General features: G+C 47.1%; 1 protein-coding gene across 4 annotated transcripts in view; it reads left to right on the top strand.

Annotated features, from left to right (window-relative positions):
• VCL (vinculin) overlaps window positions 1–21,707 on the top strand; it is a 78,566-nt gene that overhangs the window by 51,633 nt on the left and 5,226 nt on the right. For 2 of the 4 annotated variants that reach the window (XM_077345980.1, XM_077345981.1), the window contains exons 13-21: window positions 2,056–2,184; window positions 3,967–4,116; window positions 6,430–6,538; window positions 6,983–7,285; window positions 8,216–8,340; window positions 9,252–9,437; window positions 15,341–15,577; window positions 18,497–18,700; window positions 20,902–21,006. In XM_077345980.1, coding sequence (XP_077202095.1) covers window positions 2,056–2,184; window positions 3,967–4,116; window positions 6,430–6,538; window positions 6,983–7,285; window positions 8,216–8,340; window positions 9,252–9,437; window positions 15,341–15,577; window positions 18,497–18,700; window positions 20,902–21,006 — 1,548 coding nt within the window. The remainder of the gene's footprint in view (window positions 1–2,055; window positions 2,185–3,966; window positions 4,117–6,429; window positions 6,539–6,982; window positions 7,286–8,215; window positions 8,341–9,251; window positions 9,438–15,340; window positions 15,578–18,496; window positions 18,701–20,901; window positions 21,007–21,707) is intronic. The other 2 variants (XM_077345982.1, XM_077345983.1) reach the window with 1 other exon arrangement.

The raw sequence follows: 21,707 nt of genomic DNA on the forward strand, positions 1-21,707 counted from the left end.
ATCCTCCGGGGTTTGGGCGGCAGGCTACTGCCTTTTGCCTCTGCGCCTTCTCCACCTGTCTGACTGCATTGCCCACTCCTCTTGGGGCCTCAGCCTGCCCTTGCCCCGGGTTCATCCTCACCCGTCCTGAAATCTGAGGAAATTAAAGTTCTGTGCCTTCAACAAGCTGGAAGAATGGGACAAGCAGAAATGTCATAGAATCATAGAGTTGGAAGGGACCTCCTGGGTCATCTAGTCCAACCCCCTGCACTATGCAGGACACTCCCATCCCAATCGCTCATCCACTGTCACCTGCCACCCCCTTGAACCTTCACAGAATCAGCCTCTCTGTCAGATGGCTATCCAGCCTCTGTTTAAAATTTCCAAAGATAGAGAACCCACCAACTCCCGAGGAAGCCTGTTCCACTGAGAAACCGCTCTAAATGTCAGGAACTTCTTCCAGATGTTTAGACGGAATTTCTTTTGTATTAATTCCATCCCATTTGTTCTGGTCCGTCCCTCCCGGGCAAGAGAGAACAATTCTGCTCCATTCTCCATAAGGCACCCTTTTAAATACTTGAAGATGGTTATCAGATCCCCTCTCAGTCGTCTTCTCTTCAAGCTAAACAGACCAAGCTCCCCCAACCTTTCTTCATACGTCTTGGTCCCCAAACCCCTCACCATCTTTGTTGCCCTCCTCTGGACACGTTCCAGTGTCGTCTGTTCCTTGCCACAGTCTTGGGCAAAGCCTGCTCTCTGGATTTAGCTGAGAGCCCTGCTGGGTTCTCCTGCTCCTTGTTGACCAACATTTATTGATTTAGCTTAGTTTATTGACAGAACGTTGGCATTGAGGGGGGGATATCGAGCCCCTCCTGTTCTGTACGAAGCTCTCTCCTCCCCTGTTGCCCTCCCAAGAGTTCTGAATTGAGGGCAACTGAGGAAGACAGTAGTGAGATGGGGCAGCTGGTTGATTTTGGGCACTGGTGCATTCGCATCAAGGGGTGTGGTCCTTCTCAGCTTAGCTTCCCAAGCCTTTTCATGCTGTTTTCATGATCCCGGACTGTTTTTGTGGCTTGTTGTGTTCTTGCTCATTTTCAAGTTTTGTTTGTTTTCCTTTGTGTGGCCTCCTGAGCAATTCTTTGGAGAGGCAGCATGCACATGTTCTAAGCCAGGGTTGGGAAAACTGCGGCCCTCCAGATGTCCATGGACTACAGTTCCCATGAGCCCCTGCCAGCATTTGCTGGCATTCATTGGCCAACAGTCCATTGGTTACCAGTCTGTTTCTGGGTCAGGTTCAAGGTATTGGTATTAACCTTTAAGGACATACGCGGCCTGGGTCTTGCCTACCTGCAGGATCACTTGGTTGTTTATGGACTCTTCGCTCTGAGGGTATGAATTTACTGGTTGTCCCAGGCCCTTGGGAGGTTCGCTTGGCCACAACCTGGTGGAATGAGCCCCTGGAAGAGCTGTGGGCCTTGCGGGAATTACCAGCTTTCCGCAGGGCCTGCAAGACGGAGCTCTTCCAGCAGGCATATGGTTGAGGCCAGGGTAGAGCCCCGGGTTCCATCTCAGATCCCCAAGATCCATCAGTTTAGCTCCCTCTCTCACGGAATTAATGGTATGGCCTCTGACTGAACAAGGTGGGGTTAATAGGTAGAAGGCCATTGTTGGTTGTATTTTTTGTAAATTGGGGACTATGAAGTTTTGATTGTGATTTTAATGTTTTATTGTGAACCGCCGGGAGACCTATTGGGTAGCAGCGGTATATAAATCCAAAAATAAATAAATCATGGGAATTGTAGTCCATGGACATCTGGAGGGCCGCGGTTTGCCCACCCCTGTTCTAAGCAAACAAAGTTGGGGCATGGGGCTGCTGGGACGTAGCCATGTGTCTTAGGAGAAGTGCTCTTTGCGGGAGGGCTGGTCTGTTCTGTAGCCCTCTTATCTGGATGGCTGAGCAGACGTTGAGCCTACGTGGTCTGTATCCTGCCCCAACACTCTTATCTGCTTTGCGGGCTTTCTCAAAGCCAACCCATGCTTAGGTTTCTGACATGGAACTTTGAAATCCCCCTGCAGGATCTGAAATCAAGGATGCAGGAAGCCATGACTCAGGAAGTGTCCGACGTCTTTAGTGACACCACCACTCCCATCAAGCTGCTGGCTGTGGCGGCCACAGCTCCTCCAGATGCACCCAATAGGGATGAGGTGAGTGAGAGTCTAGCACACGGCTGCCTTCGGCTGCAAGGAGACTTTTCATCCCCAGCCATGCTGAGCTGGGCGCTGCAACCAAGGTGGTGCTGGGGGGACATTTTAGATCTTTGCCTTAAATGGAATTCTTTCTCTTCAGGGAAATGGCACAACAGGTGGATTTTAAAACATGCATTCGGTTCCACTGAGAGCTAGCTTGGTGTAGTGGTTAGGAGCGCAGACTTTTAATCCGGCTAGCCGAGTTTGATTGCCGCTTCCTCCTTCTCCTTCTTCTTGCAGTCAGGACATTGATCCTGGGCTTTTGCACCAGAATAGCGTAATGCAGGGGGCTGGACAGAATTTGACCTAGTTCACAGCTGATTTGTGGGGTCAACACACCAGTGTCTGCAGTGTTTGGATTTGTGATTTGTGATTTGTGATTCACACATGCTGTTATCTGCATCAAATGGCCCTCGGAGATGACAAGGGCCCTTTATGCACTGGTGGTTTCCTTTGCTTTTTCCATGCATCCCTCTTGGGTATATTTTTTCATTCTGCATGTCCCCTCACTTTATTTTTCCTTCTGCATAGATTTTCGATTCCCTATTTTTCTGGGGCTTTTGAGTGTGCTATTGCCCTGTTTCCTCCCCTTTTTTCACTCTCAAGGCAAAGGTAATTCACAGGCATAATGATCCCATCGGATTTTCCTCCCTCTGCCCTTTCCTCATCTCTCAGAGGCCTTTTCTCCGCAGTCCATATTATGCAGTATGCTAGGTCTCCTTATTGGTCAGTTTTGGCCATGGCATGTTTTCATAATTGTAGGTAGAGATTCTGTAGTTACTCTTAGGTAGCCATTTTAGCAGACCATTAAATCCTCATGGCTCTCCCTTCATCAATTTAGAAACTCAATTCCTTTTTTATTTTTACAAAAGCAGGACAAGACAAGCAATATGAGTAGAATGTTAGTTTTGGATTGCTGAGAAAAAGTAATTGACAAGGCAAACTCTTAAAAGTTTTCATGAAAAATTTAATGAAGCCATTTGGTCCTTTTGACATGTAAAAGTAGATCCTCCCAGCCTTTCTCCAAGCAGCTCCTGTGCCAGGCTTTACTTCCAAGTTATTGAAGATTAGTGTCCAACTCAAAAGTCTTGTTCTGTTTTTGCACCAAAAGGAGACCACCAAATCAGTGGTCCCCAAACCCTGGTCCGGGGACCGGTCCCGGTCCACGGCTCCTCCTCGTCCTCCTCCCTGGCTGCTGCCTCGGGGGCTGCCCTGCCACTCTACCGCCAGCTCACCTTTGGTGCTCTCCAACGGTCGCCATGGCTGGGGCTCCCCTTTGGCATGTCACTGCTAGCAGCGCCCCCCTGTGGGCGGTGGGAAGTTGGGCGCCGGTGGGAAAGCAAGTGGAGCAGGGGCTCTGGCAGCGGCGATGTCCCTCGGCAAAAGACTACCCGCCCCCCTCCCGGGCCTCAGTAAAATTGTCAAGCGTTGACTGGTCCCCGGTGATAAAAAGGTTGAGGGACCACTGTTTTAAATTATTTGATTTTCTAAACAGGATTTATTAGTCTGGTAATTCAAGGAAAACTGAGTTGAATCTTCTGATAATCGAAAGTAAGCTGTGAAAGCGTCACAAAGAGCAGATTGATACCCCTGAGGACTGCATTGCCAGTTTGCCATTTAACAGAGGTGCAGCTTGTGCTTGAGTGATTTTATGCAACTTGCTTGAGTACATATAGCTCGGTATAAACTCCTGATAGTCTTTGGTATTATTTGCTAATGTGGGTGTGTTTGAACTTCCAGGTGTTTGATGAAAGGGCAGCCAACTTTGAAAATCATGCGGCTCGTCTTGGTGCCACTGCAGAGAAGGCGGCTGCAGTTGGAACAGCGAACAAAAGCACTGTGGAAGGCATACAAGCCACTGTGAAGTCAGCAAGGGAACTCACACCTCAGGTCTTAGTCCCCTTCCTCTTATCACCACATACCCCTCAAGAATACTTGAGTGTCTTGCGGCACAAACATCATGTGTGTTCACTTCAAAAGGTCATGTTGCGGTTGCTTTTGGCTCTGCTGGACCAGATCAAAGGTCCTTCGAGTCTGTTAACCAACCCAGTGCTTAGAAGCAAAGATTGGAGGTGATTGGCATCTCCTGTCGCTAGGGGTATTCTGCCTCTGACTTAGTTCCATTTAACTGCTGTGGCTAATAGCTCTTGATATTGCATGAATTTGCATAAGAACATAAAGATTGTCTAAAACCAACTCGACCTGATTTCTAAAACAAGGGTCCAGATTTGTGATCTGTTATTATTTAGTTTGTATTCAATTCCTTGCTTCCTAAGCGGTAGTTTGCAGTGTGCTGGAACAGGTGGAGAAAGGGAACAGCCTGTTGTGGAAGGTGGTGTTTGGGGTCAGAAAAAAACAGGCAAGGAAGCGCTTCCTTACCGTGTTAGATTTTTGTGGCATGATGTCCTCAGTATAATAACAATAACAATAACAATAAACCTTTACTCACATAAAACAATAAGAGGCAAATACAGCCAAGCTGGGTAAATATATAATAGGGAAAAATAAGCTCATATTATAAACAAAAACAGAATAAAATTGGCTGATTAAACCATCTTAATTCTGGCTCTTTAAACAACCATTAAAAATTCAGCTACACACAATGTGGTCTCTGCAGAGCGATAATTGAGCAGGAACTGGAGTGTACCTTCGTCATTAACTAGACCTCTGGGACGAAGTAGAGGACCTAGAAGTTTTGTACAAAGACTTACATGAAGTTCACAATCTAAAATAATATGTCAAGTTGAATCAGGGCAGTTCGCAGAACACGGAGACAACCTTTCCCTCCTTGGGATATGTTGGTATCTTCCTGCTAGGGTGTCCGAGGGAAGACAGCTCATTCTTGCCAGCATGAAAACTCTACGGAGGGATGGATTAATAAGATTATAAAAATAATTCACAATTTTCCCTTGATTTGATTGGATCCCCAGGGCAGCGGGAGAACATACACAAGATTCTGCTGGAAACATTTTGGACCGTTCGGCTGCCACTAATCTTTGTTTCAAAATTTTAAAGATTTCAGACTCATTAAACATAAGGAAAAATCCATTGAAAATCCAAGTTCTACAATTTTAGATTCAGTACTGAGTAACCATGAGCTGCATTGTGGGTCCATCTTTAAGTAAGAGAGTAAGCTATGGGACTCTACTCTAAAAAGTATTTAAGCCAAAATTTTAAAATTATCAACCAAGCCTTGGTTTCTAAAAAATGCTGGCCAAGCTCAGCACACAACACACTATAGGGCACACACATGGGAGCACCAAGAATTTGGCGAAAGAAGGTTCCCTGGATCTCTTCTATCTTCCTGTTGAAAGCCTTTGCCCAAATTAGAATACCGTAGAATGACTGGGATACAGTTTTAGCATTTAAGATTCTTATGGCCGCTGGGACATATTGGTTGCCTTCCAAAAAATAAAAATGTTTAATTTGAGCTGAGGAATACTTAGCTAAATTCAAAGAGCGGTCACTGTGGATATAAGTGGTTATAAGTGAATGTGGTTATAAGTGAATGTAATGCCTAAATAACTAAAAATTTTAACTTGAGCAATTGTCTTGCTACCCAACATCCATTTCCTTGGAGTCCAACTCCTAGAAAAAAACAGAACTTTAGATTTCAAGTAATTGATCAGTAAAGACTTGTGTTGACAATATGAGTAAAAACAATTGAGAAATCTTAAAAGACCAACTCTTGAGTAAGAGAGGATGGCTGTATCATCCGCATATAATAACGGGTATTGCACGGGAGCCAGCCTTTGGAGGGTGCCCGTTGATCTGATCAAAATTCTGGACCAAGTCAGATGAATACAAATTAAAAAGATGTGGGGCAAGAACACAGCCTTGTTTCACTCCTTTAGTAACAGGCACCGTAGCAGTTAAGTGGCCCTGAGCAGAATATTTAACTTGACATGCAGTGCCAGTATGGAGTTTCCTGAGTAGAAACAGTAAGTGTGGATCAGTATTAAAATGCTTCAATTTTTCCAAAGAGCCTCCCTTGGTACTGAGTCAAAGGCATTTTTCAGATCCATGAATGCAACTAATAGTTCTTTTTGTTCTGAGATTCACGTATGTTGTGGCTACAGAAGCTAAAAGTAGTCTAGTAAAAGATCCCCATGGAAAATGGAGTGCTTAAACTCCCAACGATCAGACCTGTGGAATGGTACTGCAAAGATGTCATCTAAGGGTGAGATGTTTTTGTATTGATAGGTAGTATCTGCTGCTCGCATTCTCCTAAGAAACCCAGGGAATCAAGCTGCTTATGAGCATTTTGAGACCATGAAGAACCAGTGGATTGACAACATAGAGAAAATGACAGGTACAAAGGAAGGGATGGAGCAGGTTTTGTAGCCTCAAACCATGAGAACTGCAGGAGTGGAAATGAGGGGAAGATCTCCGTTGAATTATTTATGTATTTATTTTCTTAGATTTTTATACCACCTTCCCATACGGCCCAGGGCGATTGTAAAAAATGGAGGGAATGGGAATGATTTGGATCTCAGGGTGGGCTGTGCTTGTGCTCCGTGGTAGAATATCTGCTTTGCATGCAGAAAGTCCCAGGTTCAACCTCTGGCATGCTCCAGTTCAAAGGCGATGACGAGAAATCTCTCTCAGCCTGAGACCCTGGAGAGCTCCTTATAGTCTGAGTAGACAAGACTGCCATGGCTGGACCGATGGCCCGATCCAGTACAGGCAACTCCTTGGGGTTCTCCATGGGCAAGTTCAGAAAGGAAAGTCAACTGGTCCACCTTTTGACCCGCAGGCCTGGTGGACGAAGCCATTGACACCAAGTCGCTGCTGGATGCATCGGAGGAAGCCATTAAGAAGGACCTGGATAAATGCAAAGTCGCGATGGCCAACATTCAGCCTCAGATGCTGGTTGCTGGGGCTACCAGCATCGCCCGCCGAGCCAACCGGATTCTGTTGGTGGCCAAGAAGGAGGTGGAGAATTCAGAGGACCCCAAGTTCCGTGAAGCAGTGAAAGCCGCCTCTGACGACCTGAGCAAAACCATCTCGCCGATGGTGATGGATGCAAAGGCTGTGGCCGGCAACATTTCAGATCCTGGTAAGCCCAAAACAAGGTGGCTGTCTCCAGCACTTGACCCCCCTCCCCCCGCTCTCTTTACTATGAGGCCAAGCACATTGCCAAGTGCAGAGTGAGGCAGATCCGGGTGGCCAGCAGACATGGTTGGAGTGCTGGGCTGGGAGAAGCAGGTTTGAATCCCCATTCTGCTGTAGAAGCTTCATGGCCAGTCCCAGACTCTCAGCCTAGAGGAAAACTGTAAATAAAAGAGCAAGCCGACATGGCCATATTAATTCTAGCATGAAAGGCAAAACACATGATTCTACAGCAGGGGTAGTCAAACTGCGGCCCTCCAGATGTCCATGGACTACAATTCCCAGGAGCCCCTGCCAGCGAATGCTGGCAGGGGCTCCTGGGAATTGTAGTCCATGGACATCTGGAGGGCCGCAGTTTGACTACCCCTGTTCTACAAAGTGATGGTGGAATGCTTCTTTTCTCGGATTGCCACTAGCCAGTGTTGTGCATTCCTGCCAGGTTGGGGAATTCGTTGCCAGAGAATCCAGTGAAGGCTGCAAGGATAGATAAGGCTTTACAAGGGGTTTAAACACATTTTTGGAGGAGAAGCAGACCAGTGGCTAGTAGCTATGAGAACTAAGGGGAACCAGAATTTTACAGACTGGAGAGAACGTAGTTCCTAAGCTCGAACCAGGCAGGAGAGCCAGAGCTGGAGCATGCAGCCCTTCCTGGCCTCTCAGAGGTCCCTGCAGACCAGCTTCCTGCTTTAGAAAGAGGACAACCAATTGCCCAGGAAGGCCAACAAACAAGCGACAGAAGCCAAGGACTTTTTGTGATGTTGCACCCAACATTGGCAGTCATAGGTTCACTGCTCCTAACAATGAAGTTTCCCGTTGACAACTTTTTTTCTTATTACACGAAAGAGACGTGTAGGTTTTCTTGTTTCTTTCCTTCCAGGTTTGCAGAAGAACTTCCTGGATTCTGGATATCGGATCCTGGGAGCTGTGGCCAAAGTCCGAGAAGCTTTTCGGCCCCAGGAGCCTGACTTCCCCCCTCCGCCTCCTGACCTCGAGCAGCTTCACGTAAGGGGGAGGAGGGGGGGTAGCTTCATCCGCTATGCCAAAGCACAACTAGAAAGGAAAGCATCTGCAGTCCTGTGGCTGGGCTGAGGGTTTTCCAGCTCTCCAGTTGTCTTGGGCTTCCTTGTGAGAATTGATTCTCATGTTCAGGTCATGCAGACTTTAGAGCAGGTGTCTGAAGTGGACAGAAAGAGCTTTACTCTCTCATTGGCTGAGCAGAGGGCACCAACCACAATACAGCCACTCAAAACACACGAGAGCCATTCAGAAAAGATAAACGCATTTGACACTTGGGCATCCATTACTATAATTGTAAATGGTTTCATGATAAGGAGCATGTCTTGATTAACAAAGAGATGAGAAATTGCATAGCTTTGAGATTTCAGGCTTTTCCCTTGATAATCTTCAGTGGTTGGCTTCATATATGGGAGGGGCTTCATATATGGGAGATGCTTAAGTGTGGCTTGTTATTTATTTATTTATTTAGATTTCTATGCCGCCCATTTCTTTGCAGCTCTGGGCGGTTTACATTGAACGTTAAATAACTTACATGGAACATTATACAGACTGTAACATCAAAGCAACTTTCAATAAAACATCAAAATATTATAAAATCACATTTACAATATAAATAACAATTAACAATAACATTGGGGGGTTAATAATTTCAGCCATGGGGGGGGCGTCTGGGGGGACCAGCAGGTGTTCTCAGTCGGTCGGCCTCAAGTGAATGCCTGGTGGAGGAGCTCCCTTTTGCAGGCCCTGCGGAATTGTGGAAGTTTGGGCAGGTTGTTACCTCCTACAATGTTTCTTGTACAAGATATAAAATTATTATCCCTGATATTTTAATTTCCCCAAAGCACTGACTTGTAAAGATTTCTGGCCACTTAGTTCTTGTCTCCTTCCCTCCGTAGCTCACCGATGAACTTGCTCCTCCAAAGCCCCCCCTGCCAGAGGGGGAGGTCCCGCCTCCCCGGCCGCCTCCCCCAGAAGAGAAGGATGAGGAGTTCCCCGAGCAGAAGGCGGGCGAAGTGCTGAACCAGCCCATGATGATGGCTGCCAGGCAGCTGCATGACGAGGCCCGGAAGTGGTCCAGCAAGGTAAGCCCTGCCCGGGGGCGGCCTGCAGATGGAGGTTAACCAGAAGGACAAAACTAAAATCCAAACCGCAGATTTTTACTTCTGCATAGAGCCGCTTTGATGGCCTTCCCCTCCCAGCCCCACCCACATTCTCACCCACACATGTGCAACATGGGGGGTGACGCAGGAGCTCTCGTTCGAGAACCACCGAATTAGGGCCAAATGCCTTTGCAGGTCTCACTTGGGTGCCATTTCTTTGTATGTTCTGTGGGGGTGCATGTTCTTGTGGCTGTCCCTCTTGCTCAGGGACAGCTGCAGCACGGCATTTTGTAGGTGTTCCCCCACCACCACCCCAATAGCGGAAGAAAAACACAGAAATATTGGGATGACACCAGTTTGTTTTCCACTGTAGAAGAAACACATTTCTCCTCCCTGATTAGCAATGCAAGGAAATGGTGACGATGTATTGTCTGGGGGGGGGGGTGGCCTTTACCAAAATGAGACAGAGAGGCCTCTGATATTCCCAGTGCCTGTGTTGCCTGTGTGTGTAGGGATGGGGGGTAGGGGGTCACTTGAATAGAAGGAGCCTGAACACCCACCCCAGTTCCATTCCCTATTGGTGATGGAAGGTTCCATCAAGTGACAACTGACTACTGGATGTGAACTTTAGTTTTACTGGATGTGAAATTTAGACATTTTCAAAAACTTGTTTAATTCATGGAGGTCCGAAATTGGACATGACTTGCCATCCATTCTTAGGAATGATAAAAAATGTTGAGGAAAAAACCCAACAGTGTAGCCCAGGGGTTGTCAAACTGCAGCCCTCCAGATGTCCATGGACTACAATTCCCATGAGCCCCTGCCAGCATTCGCTGCTTCCTCAAACCCCTTTACTCAATAGGCCCTCTAAATGGATCCGTAGCTTTAAGCACACCCTCCTTCCCCTTTGAGCCCCAGTGTGTCAGTGAAAATGGTGGCCAATAGAATGGACACCATTCTTGTGGTGCCCTTTTGGCCATATCAAATATTCCTAGTCATGGATCCCCTGTGTGGAATTTTTGAATGTATGTTGTATTTGGCTAGGGGCGAGAATGTCCCTCTTCTTTGTTGACTCACCTAGCTGCAGTCACTGTATTCCATAAAGAAGTTCAGAGATCATTGGTTTTTGCACAGAGGCTTACTTGTGGGTTCCTGAAGGATTTAGCTAATACCTTTCCTCCAACCCCTACAAGAGTTCCCCAATGGTCTCTGTCATTGGTTCTGGTCGCCCTTATGGAGGCACCATTTGAAGCACTGAATGAATGCCTGCTCCCTGGGCATTTTCTCTGTGAAGGTGGCAGCTTTGTCAGCTTGACGAGAGGGGAACCGGCTTCCTTGAGAGCAGACCTCTTTCTTTTTAAATTAACGAATAGGTAGTCCTTCATCTGAGTCTGGAATTTTTCACAAAGGTGGTGTCAAAATTTCACTTGGCCCAGGAGGTGATTCTGCTCGTCTTCTTCCTGCCCATGTCTCTAGAGTAGAAATATCATCAAACTTGCTGGATGTACGTAGGTCGCTGTTTTATTGTTTACAAAGTCTCTTAGGAAGTCAAATTCACTTTTTATTTGTAGTGAGGTCCCAGGAAAGGGGAACCTGCATCTTTGTAGACCCTTTGGAGATGGTTTTAGTTGTCTGCGTTGCTTACAGAGCAGCGAGAGTTCATTGTCCCTTAGAAATTAGAGCTCGTTCCACTGGTGTGTGTGTGTGGGGAGGGGTCCTCTGTTGCCTTCCATGGAAAGGTCTCACAGCTTGAAGTCTGCAGGGTGGCCACGTGGCCTTCAGAAGACACTTTTATGAGGCACTATGCTCTGGATTGCCAGGCTAGAAGAGAGACAGAATTTGGGACAGCAGTGTTGCATTCTTTGTTAGAATTGAGAGACTCAACTGACCTCTTCAGGTGAGCCGCTCACTAGAGTCCCAATGTGGGGGTAAGACAGAAGATGAAAACAGAGTGGCCCATGGCTGTAACTCTTGGTCGTTGATGCCTTGTATGCAGGCACACGTTCCCTCCCTCCTACCCCACTCTCTGTTTGAAGACTACGGTTAGGGTCTGTTATGCGTCCCTGGTGGTGGAACCATGGGCCCTAGGTTTCTGAGTGAGAGTTCGCAGCGGCTTGGTGAGAACTGAGGGAAGAGGCGTCCTGCCCTTGGCGCACATGATACGAATGTCAGGAAAACCCACACACCTGCAGCTCCTGTCAAGGGCGGGAGCCCCAGAAGTACACTGAGGGAATGGCCGTCCTGCACTTGGGGCACTTGTTGTGCATGGCAGGAACACCTGCACATTCTCTGCGGCTGGTCTGCGCCTGGATAATTCCCCTTGTTCTAAGCAATATGCAGCCTGGATCTCCAAAAGAAGGCGGGGAGATGGTTTCTTGAAGAAGGTCCTTGGTCACTTCTTGGTTGCAGAGGTCCTGCACAGTAGTTTGACTGGAGTAAACCAAAACTGAGTGGTCATGAAAAAGGAAGCCTGTTTAAGACAATATGTCTTAGTCTTAGACCAGTTCATTTTATAGATCTGTACAGTCTCCTCCCACGCCCCAGTTATACTGCCTGGCAAGTTTATCTTTGATCACTTTTCCTGAAATTCTAGTTGGAAGGGTCAGTCGATTGCCTGGAACGGTTTCCCACCCACCCTCCTTCCTGGTCTTTCTTTAATCTTTGCTAGGATGTGCCTCAGTTAACTGTTGAGATGGCTCCTACCGAATGAGGCTGGATGTGAAAAGCAAGCAAGCTTCAGAGTTGCACAGCATTCATGGTCTGTTTTGAATCTTGTGTACAAACTTTGTTGTCATTTCAAGTATCTCTAGTTATTTTGTAGAGACTCCATGAACAGTCTAAAAACTGTTTGACCCACAGCAGATTATAGATAACTGCAGTGACCCCAGAATTGCATTAACTGGCTGTTTCTGTCTACCATATTTACTGAAAAGACGATCCCCCCCCCAAAAAAAAAGGTTACACCTCAGAAGATCCTTATTACTGGTTATAATAATTGTAATTTGTATGTCATTTTAAGGCAACCTCCCTGCTTCCTTTTGATGACATATTTGGTGGGGGGAAACCTAGACTTGCATTTGAGTCAATACAGTCTTTACTCGGAGGCGTTCCTCTTAATTGTCAAGCATTTTCCCTGCAGGTTTCTTTCCAAGTTTGCGTTTTAGGGTCAGGACCAAGAGGTGGAGTTGGCCCCGCTGGGAGAGAGGCTTCCCACGTTGTTCTTGTCCATAAGAGCTTTCCGCCTTGATATACAGTTGACCAATGGAAGGGCTTGTGAAGGGGGTCTTCTTGGCAGGCGTGGCGTGGCCGAGAAAGCGCTGAAGGAGGGGTGAAGCTCAGACTTGTGCTGGATGGAGAATTTTATTTATTGAATGAGTAGAAATCTGGGCATGAAACTAGGGAGTCCTCCACCTGGCATCAGGTTGAGATTGACCTCTTCTTCGGTTGCTTGTTGTGTGAGCTCTTGTGTTTTCCTTCCTGTTTGTAGATATTTGTCCTGTGAGACTTGACATGTTTAAGCCAGAGGTAGTCAAACTGCGGCCCTCCAGATGTCCATGGACTACAATTCCCATGAGCCCCTGCCAGCAAACGCTGGCAGGGGCTCATAGGAATTGTAGTCCATGGACATCTGGAGAGGGCCACAGTTTGACTACCCCTGGTTTAAGCTGTGCTTCTTTACCCCCTGAGGGATTGTGGTAATTCGCTTTAAAAAACTCTGTGGCTTCTTCTGTCAAATATGGACGGTTTCCTCCAGGAAGCAAAGACTGTCTTGAAGACAGTCATTCTAAAAGAATTTGCCCATAAATGGTCTTGCGTGTAAAATTAGCCACTGTGCAGCGTGCATCCAAACCTCCATCTGACAATGCGTCTCAAAATTTCCTGTACTTCTTTTCTGCCAAAAAAAAAAAAAAGCTTCATTAAAGAGGACACCCGTTAACCTGATTTGGTTGAAGAGGAAGTAAGTATTGCCCTTCTTGATGGTTATTTTCTTACCCCTTGTCATTTCTTGGTGAGGGATCCCACCCACCCACCCACCCCCCTTTTAAATCTGGGGATTGCCTTCATTCGCCCAGACAGACTGTAAGTGCTCTCTGCTCATTCCCCCCAGCAAATTTGAAAACTATTTCACAAACCCGGCTCTAGATAACCTTCTCCACACAGCCTTTTTAGGAAAAAGCTTTTTCTGGAATGTGTGGATGCAGCTACATCCGTCCAGCAGCAGCTAAGAAAGAAAAGGTGGATTTAAAATGTTTAAACCTGCAAGCTTGAAATTCTGAAGAGTGACCGAGTGCAGCCCAGGCTGGAATATTGTTGCGGAGGACAACGAAATGGGAAACGAAACACACGTGGTTTGGGTGGTCCCATCTTGGGTCCGGGTGGTGTTTGGATTTGCCCGGGCTTCTCTCTCTAGAACAGGTTTCTGTGGCTGCCGTAATGGCCCACCCTCCGCTGTTTGTGGACTCCTCCGGGATGAGCTCCAGGGAGCAAACGGTTTTAAATCCTCTTTCGGATTTTTGTAGAACAACATTGTGGCAAAACAATCGAGTGCCATCTCATTAACTCGATGCTAACAGAAACCCCCTGCTCAGCTTCGTTGCCTGCTGCTGACATCACTAACACGTAACCCATCAAAAGCATCATTGACCAAATATTCCTTCTCGTCACTCCCATAATGCCTTGCCTGCCTTCTTGCATCCTGTGTGGCTTTTAATGAACTGCCTTTTCCACTGATGGCTCAAGGCTTTGGGGGGCCTGAAGTAGGAAATTCCAGTGGTCTCCTCTCTCCCTTCCTCCGGCCACTGAGGTGCATGAGGGGAAATTGGGGGGGGGGAATTCTTTCACACAAAGCTTTATTGACAAACAGGAGCTCATTTCTGTCACGAATATCGCTCTGTTGCGTTCATTTGAGTGGGGCTCCTGCAGGAGAATCTCCTCTCCGTGGGTGAGGTCTGGTCTGTCTCATGCTCACCATCTTGAATGACATTTGCCGTTTGCCTCAGGGGGCTACCTGGCTTTACTCCTTCTGGCCTTTACATCTCTTAAGGGAACCTGACATCTCAGCTCCCCAGGCTGCTCTCTCAGCGTCTCATCCAAATGTTCCTCTTGCACCCGAGCGTCGGTCCTTGCTTGCTTCTTCCGCGTGCTTAGTGGGGCTATTGTCTTGCCAGACAAAAATGTTGTGGTGAAATTCCTTGTAGGTAGATAGGTAGAGAGAGAGATTTTTTCGGTCAACAACCAGTACAAAATACAAAACAGCAAATCGCTATATAAGATTGATTAAAAGTTCCAAAATACTTCATGTGTTCAATAAATCTGTCCTAACCCTTATCCATATTAAGCCAGGCACCTCTACGTTTAATTCCTAATCTTGCATATTTGGCAGTAATGTGGGATAAATTCTTATTTTTATCCAAAAGGAGTTCCTTTAATTTTGGCTTGTCTTGAAGTAGCCCTGAAGTCAGTAAAGGTGGAAAACTGTCATTCCTGACGCAATTGATTCTAAATACAGCAATCAGAAATCACATGCTCGGTTTTCTCAGTGTTGCCGCCCTGGCCTAAGCAAGTTCGTTCCTGGGGTGGAAGCTTATTATATATTTCCTTGTAGAATCACAGGGGACCCTTAAGAGTGTGGCCCACAGGAAAATAAAAAAACATTTCTTGGTGTGCTTTCTAAAACTCTCAATTTCTCTCCCTTAACAACTTTGTAGTTTTTCAGACCAAGCGTCCTCCCACCCCACCCCGCCTCTCAACTGTCTTTCCATTGCCTTCTAGACTGAGGAATGTACTAAACCAGCTCTCTGTTTGTGCTCTGGGGACGGGATCCTGCTTCTTGTACTAACTGTCCCTGTTTCTTCATCCCCCCCGCCTGCTCCCCGCCTGCAAAGCCTGAAGTGACTGATGAGGTTAAGGAGGCCCCTGAGGCTGGGGTTGAGGTAGATCAGGAGGAGGAGGAGGAGGAGGAAGAGGAGGAGGAAGCAGATGTTGAATTCACTCTCCCCTCTGACATTGACGACGATTACGAGCCTGAGCTACTGTTAATGCCAACCAACCAACCCGTTAACCAGCCCATTCTGGCCGCTGCTCAGTCTCTCCACCGGGAAGCCACCAAGTGGTCTAGTAAGGTACTTCTTCCGTTTCCTCCCTGGCGCCTGATCCGCGGTGCATCCAGCCATTTTGGAACGTTGACACACTTGCATCAGTCTTGATTCTTGTCGAGTCCCCATTTTCTGTCCCTTTTTCTTTTTTGTTTTGCACCAGAATGGATTCCGGTTTGTCTGCACTCCGTTGTGTTGAGGATTTGAGATTGGCTTCACAAGTTCTGTTGGGCCTGCTGACAGCCGGGCTAAGTCTCCATTTGGCTCACGACTCCCTTCTCGTTTCTCGTCTGCGACGAACCTTCCTTGCTCTCCTTGTTGCTCTTTGCCTTACCTGTCTCTCAATGGCTGCGTGCTTTTCCTTAAAAAACAACAAAAAAGGGAAAGCAAACTGGAGCTACAAGTTCAGCTGACCTGTGAAGCCACAGTTGTCAATCTTGCAATGGCTTCCCCCGATGGGGTGGGGGCTGCTTCCATTCACCCCCAGAGTCATTTAACACACATAATCGTGCTTGCTGCCTCTCATCAGCGGCTTCCGCTAAACGGTACCAACCAGGAATGGCTTTGTCTGGCCGTGTTGTTGCCAAGGAGTTGGATCTTTTGATTTGTGCTGGGCTGCCTTGCAGAACGTTGGCCTTTGGGTGGGGTGTGAGAAGCTCCACTCAACATGGTAGTTGGTCGATGCATTCAGGCTCCTCACTTACTTTAAAGAAATAAGGTTATTCATTGGCGATTGGAGGCCTGTGGCTTGGTGGGAGGTGTGTCCCAGGCCTGCGAGCACTAAAACACCAACCAAAGGGTTTGCGCGGCTGCTGGCCACATTGTCCCACTTCTGGGATTGCGCATGCTGCAAGGAAATGTGTGTGTGGCTACACCGTTACTAAGGAGAGTATGAATGTGTGGGGAAAGGTTGATTTGTTGTTTGAGCAAAATTGGCGTGTTTTCTTGTTTTTAATCTCAAAAGGTTTTCTAGATCCTGAGTCAAGATTAATATGAGCTATGGTTACCAGTACTACTCAAGACCTCTTGGTAGCAAAGTTATGTGTGCCCCCCCCCCCCACACACACACAATACACACCACGTGCCTGTTAATATCGGGCACTGTGTATGGCTGGGAGGTTTTGGAAGAGCCCCCTGTCTGAATGCCCCATCACCAGTCGCTGCATTCTGTTGTGAAGCCGGGGGCAGGGGGGGGGGAGACTCTGTCATCCTGACCATTTTTGCACAAACTCTCTTCATAGGGCAGCATCACATGCGCACCACAAAGCAGCAAGCACAGACCCACCACTGTGGCTCTGTAGCACATGCGAGATGATGACTGTGGTGATAACATGTTTGTACCTCTCAAGGTATTTTTGTGTTAGCTGCTAGACAAATGTGTGAAGAAGCCATTTGGTGAGGATGTGGCCCTGCAGCGTGATTCTGTACCTGAACATTTTATCGCGATGATGTGTTAGGTACCGTTTTCCATGCTGCATCAGAGAAAAGGCCTGGAAGTCCAAGCACTTAAATTGACTAACACAAGCCACATTCTGCATGACAAAGACAGTACCCACTTTCCCAGGGCTGAGCTGAGTAGGTGAACGTGCCACACTGACTTAGCTTTGTTCACAAGAACTATGACAGAGCTAAGACTTACACTGGCAGCTTCTGGCAGCTCGAATGTTTAGCAACAAAATACAGAAAGCTAGTTGTGAGTTTTTTCAAAAGCATTCTTAAAACAATCTCCCAATGAGAGAATGAAAACAGTTGTGTTAAGAGGACCACAAATTGTGTTTGCAGTTTAAAACAAAAAATCAAGGACCCAGAGGCCCCTCCCACCACCAGTCCACGCTCAGCGGAATCCGGAAACTCTCCCAAAATCTGGAAAACTTCCCTTACCGCAGTTAATAGTTATGCAGATGCAGAATCTGTGAAGTTATAATGGCTTCCAATATCAAAACAGGTTTAATTTGCAAGTTATATATATGTTGTGGGTTCATGAATGCTTATGTATTGTACCAAGAACTTGTATCTCCAGTATAGAACTATAATATATTATATTACATTATATACGGATAATAAAATAAAATAAAAGTATAGATTGTATTCTCAAGCAGAAACTCATGAACAACCTGTCAGGGGCTGGAGATGGTCCTTTTAATAGAATGATCACCCAGCGGAAGAAAGTTGAAATGGATTAATAGGACAAGTTTCTGAATGAATCCCTTCAACCTGCCTACATTTTCTGTGGGAATAAAATATTTTAGTGTGAGCGATGCACTCATGTCATGAAGTCCGAAGAAACTTCCCTTGAGAGTTCCCCTCCCAAGCCAGCGCGATGTTTTTCTAAACACTTAATCAAGATAATTCAGTTTTTAGAAAAGTTGCTACCTACCTAGCTTTCTAATCCACACCCACACCCACACCCCTGCCAACATATTGCTGTCCCTCTGCCACATGTCTTCTTGGGATATGGGGTGAGAACAGAAAAGATATTATTTCCCTGCCTGAAATGGGTGCCTTCTGCTTGCTCATCTGGATGTTAAGAGTAGTCACCAATTTAGGGTTGGGCGCTTCGACATCCGAAGCGCCCAGCCCTAATTCACCATTGTAACTGGAGGCTTTTAAACTTACTTCAGGGCATGCTTAATTAAAAAAAAGATATTTCTAACCAGTAGGAGCTGACACTGCCATTTTCACTTTAGCAACAAAACTAATCTTTTGTATGTTCATAATACTGGTAGTTTTTTTTTTCCTGGCCAGAGCTTCATGCTGCTGAATTTTGCAAGAGTGCATCTCACAGAGAGCCTTTTTGCAAAGCTCCAGGTTGAAGAGCCACCCCCACTAAGCAGGGCATCTTCGCTTTGCCCCCCAGAGGGCTCAGCTGCAGGCTGGGTAGGTGGTGGTTTGGGTTGCCACCTCCCTCCTGGGCTCTCATGCACCCCCCCCCCCCAATCTTTGCAGGGTAATGACATCATTGCGGCCGCCAAGCGGATGGCCCTGTTGATGGCTGAGATGTCGCGCTTGGTGAGAGGCGGCAGCGGGAACAAGCGGGCCCTGATCCAGTGCGCCAAAGACATTGCGAAGGCTTCGGACGAAGTGACCAAGCTGGCCAAGGAGGTGGCCAAGCAGTGCACGGACAAGCGCATCCGAACCAACCTTTTGCAGGTAGGTGGCAACTTTGGAGATGCCCGTTATAGGTTCTGTCGGTTGCAGTCCTGTTCCACGCCCTTCCAGTTTGGTGTAGTGGTTAGAGCCAGTTTGGTGTAGTGGTTAAGAGTATGGGCTTCTAATCTGGTGAGTTGAGTTTGATTCTGCATTCCTCCACATGCAGCCAACTGGGTGACCTTGGGCTTGCTACAGCACTGATAAGGCTGTTCTGACCGAGCAGTGATATCAGGGCTCTCTCAGCCTCACCCACCCCACAGGGTGTCTGTTGTGAGGAGAGGAAAGGGAAGGTGAATGGAAGCCGCTCTGAGACTCCTTCAGGTAGAGAAAAGTGGCATATAAGAACCAACTCTTCTTCAGTAATATCAGGGCTCTCTCAGCCTCACCCACCTTACAGGGTGTCTGTAGTGGGGAGAGGAAAGGGAAGGCAATTGGAAGCCGTTTTGAGACTCCTTCGGGTAGAGAAAAGCAGCATCTAAGAACCAACTCTTCTTCAGTAATATCAGGGCTCTCTCAGCCTCACCCACCTTACAGGGTGTCTGTAGTGGGGAGAGGAAAGGGAAGGCAATTGGAAGCTGTTTTGAGACTCCTTCGGGTAGAGAAAAGCGGCATCTAAGAACCAACTCTTCTTCAGTAATATCAGGGCTCTCTCAGCCTCACCCACCTTACAGGGTGTCTGTAGTGGGGAGAGGAAAGGGAAGGCAATTGGAAGCTGTTTTGAGACTCCTTCGGGTAGAGAAAAGCGGCATCTAAGAACCAACTCTTCTTCAGTAATATCAGGGCTCTCTCAGCCTCACCCACCTTACAGGGTGTCTGTAGTGGGGAGAGGAAAGGGAAGGCAATTGGAAGCTGTTTTGAGACTCCTTCGGGTAGAGAAAAGCGGCATCTAAGAACCAACTCTTCTTCAGTAATATCAGGGCTCTCTCAGCCTCACCCACCTTACAGGGTGTCTGTAGTGGGGAGAGGAAAGGGAAGGCAATTTGAAGCCGTTTTGAGACTCCTTCGGGTAGAGAAAAGCGGCATCTAAGAACCAACTCTTCTTCAGTAATATCAGGGCTCTCTCAGCCTCACCCACCTTACAGGGTGTCTGTAGTGGGGAGAGGAAAGGGAAGGCAATTGGAAGCTGTTTTGAGACTCCTTCGGGTAGAGAAAAGCGGCATCTAAGAACCAACTCTTCTTCAGTAATATCAGGGCTCTCTCAGCCTCACCCACCTTACAGGGTGTCTGTAGTGGGGAGAGGAAAGGGAAGGCAATTGGAAGCTGTTTTGAGACTCCTTCGGGTAGAGAAAAGCGGCATCTAAGAACCAACTCTTCTTCAGTAATATCAGGGCTCTCTCAGCCTCACCCACCTTACAGGGTGTCTGTAGTGGGGAGAGGAAAGGGAAGGCAATTGGAAGCTGTTTTGAGACTCCTTCGGGTAGAGAAAAGCGGCATCTAAGAACCAACTCTTCTTCAGTAATATCAGGGCTCTCTCAGCCTCACCCACCTTACAGGGTGTCTGTGGTGGGGAGAGGAAAGGGAAGGTGATCGTTAGCCGCTTTGAGACTCCTTTTGGTAGAGAAAAGCAGCATAAAAGAACCAACTCTTCTTCTTCCTTCATTCCCCACGTCCTGGAATCTGACTATTTTCCATTTGCTCATAGAAGGGGGAGTGGGGACGAGTTCCCTAAATGACTGAACCTTTTCGGAACCCTGGTCCCACTCTTTGTTTTTGGGACACGCTTTTGTTGATGACTTTGAATTTTAAATGGTGGCTGTTTTGACATTTAAATGGACTGCAGGGCGGGTACTAATTGATGCTGTTTTTACCCACTTTGCTTACTTCATTCTGTTCCTTTGTCTTGGTTTAGTTAATGGTTGCTTTATTGTCATTACGTTGTTATTGCTATTATTGTTTGCTCAAGTAAAGCTCTTGGAGGTTCGGGCTTTTTTTGTCTTGTTTAAGTGAAAGGGCAGGAGATACATTTCATAAATAAAATGACTAAAACTGTGGCGCTACAGTTCATTTGCCACTGCAAGTTTCTGCAGGGTTTGTTCCAGAGATTCTTTGGAGGCCTTTGGGAGAGTTCCATGTCCCTGCTGTGCCCTTTGCTCTGTGTATCCACTTTGGGGGAGCCCAAGCCCTCAGTGCTGAAGAGGGTTTTATTTAGAAGGTAGCAAAGCGTGGAGTTTGAGAAGCCCGATCCTTCTCTCCTTGCCTAGGTCTGCGAACGGATCCCAACCATCAGCACCCAGCTCAAAATCCTTTCCACCGTCAAAGCAACCATGCTGGGTCGGACTAACATCAGCGATGAGGAGTCTGAGCAGGTAAATATACAAAGTGAAATGTGTCCTGACCAAGAAATGGGTGGCCGACGCTGGGAAAAGTGGGGGGCAATCTGGCCTGCAAATGGATCTCTTTTGGCAACGGGGGCTCCACATGTAACTTTTTGCTCTTGTTAAAAGCTGGAAAATTTGGCTTCTGGCTGTTGTTCAGCTCCATCCTCCTATAGCTAGCATGGATTTCTAAGGGCCTGTTCACAAGCTATATTTTGTGCATGAAGATATATGGCTTATTTTTAGTGTATACCCCAAAATGGCTACTTTGGAAGCCAGATTTTGAGGCATTGTACCATTTTGAATTCCCACCTCCAGACCTCCAGGATTATTTCCAACCCAGGGGTAGCCAACCTCCAGGTAGGGCCTGGAGAGCTCCTGGAATTACAGCTCATCTACAGAGTATAAAGTTGAGCTCCCCAGGCAGAAAGGGCTACTTTGGAGAGGGTTGTGATAGAGAAGAAACATTTAAGGCCTCCCACACAGGTTGCTGTGGAGATGAAGCACTTGGGGCCTACCGCACAGGGTTGTTCTGCAGACGAAACAGGAGGCAAATAACCACCGCCACAGCATCCAGTTTCATCTGCACAACAACCCTCCAATCTGCAGAGAGTAGCTTGGCTGCATCTTCCCTCCAGTAGCGAGGCCGGCTACAGCAGTGGTTTTTAAAATTTATTTATTTATTTGATTAT

Source organism: Paroedura picta, chromosome 7, assembly GCF_049243985.1.
Source record: "Paroedura picta isolate Pp20150507F chromosome 7, Ppicta_v3.0, whole genome shotgun sequence".
In the NCBI taxonomy this organism is placed as follows: Eukaryota; Metazoa; Chordata; class Lepidosauria; order Squamata; family Gekkonidae; genus Paroedura; species Paroedura picta.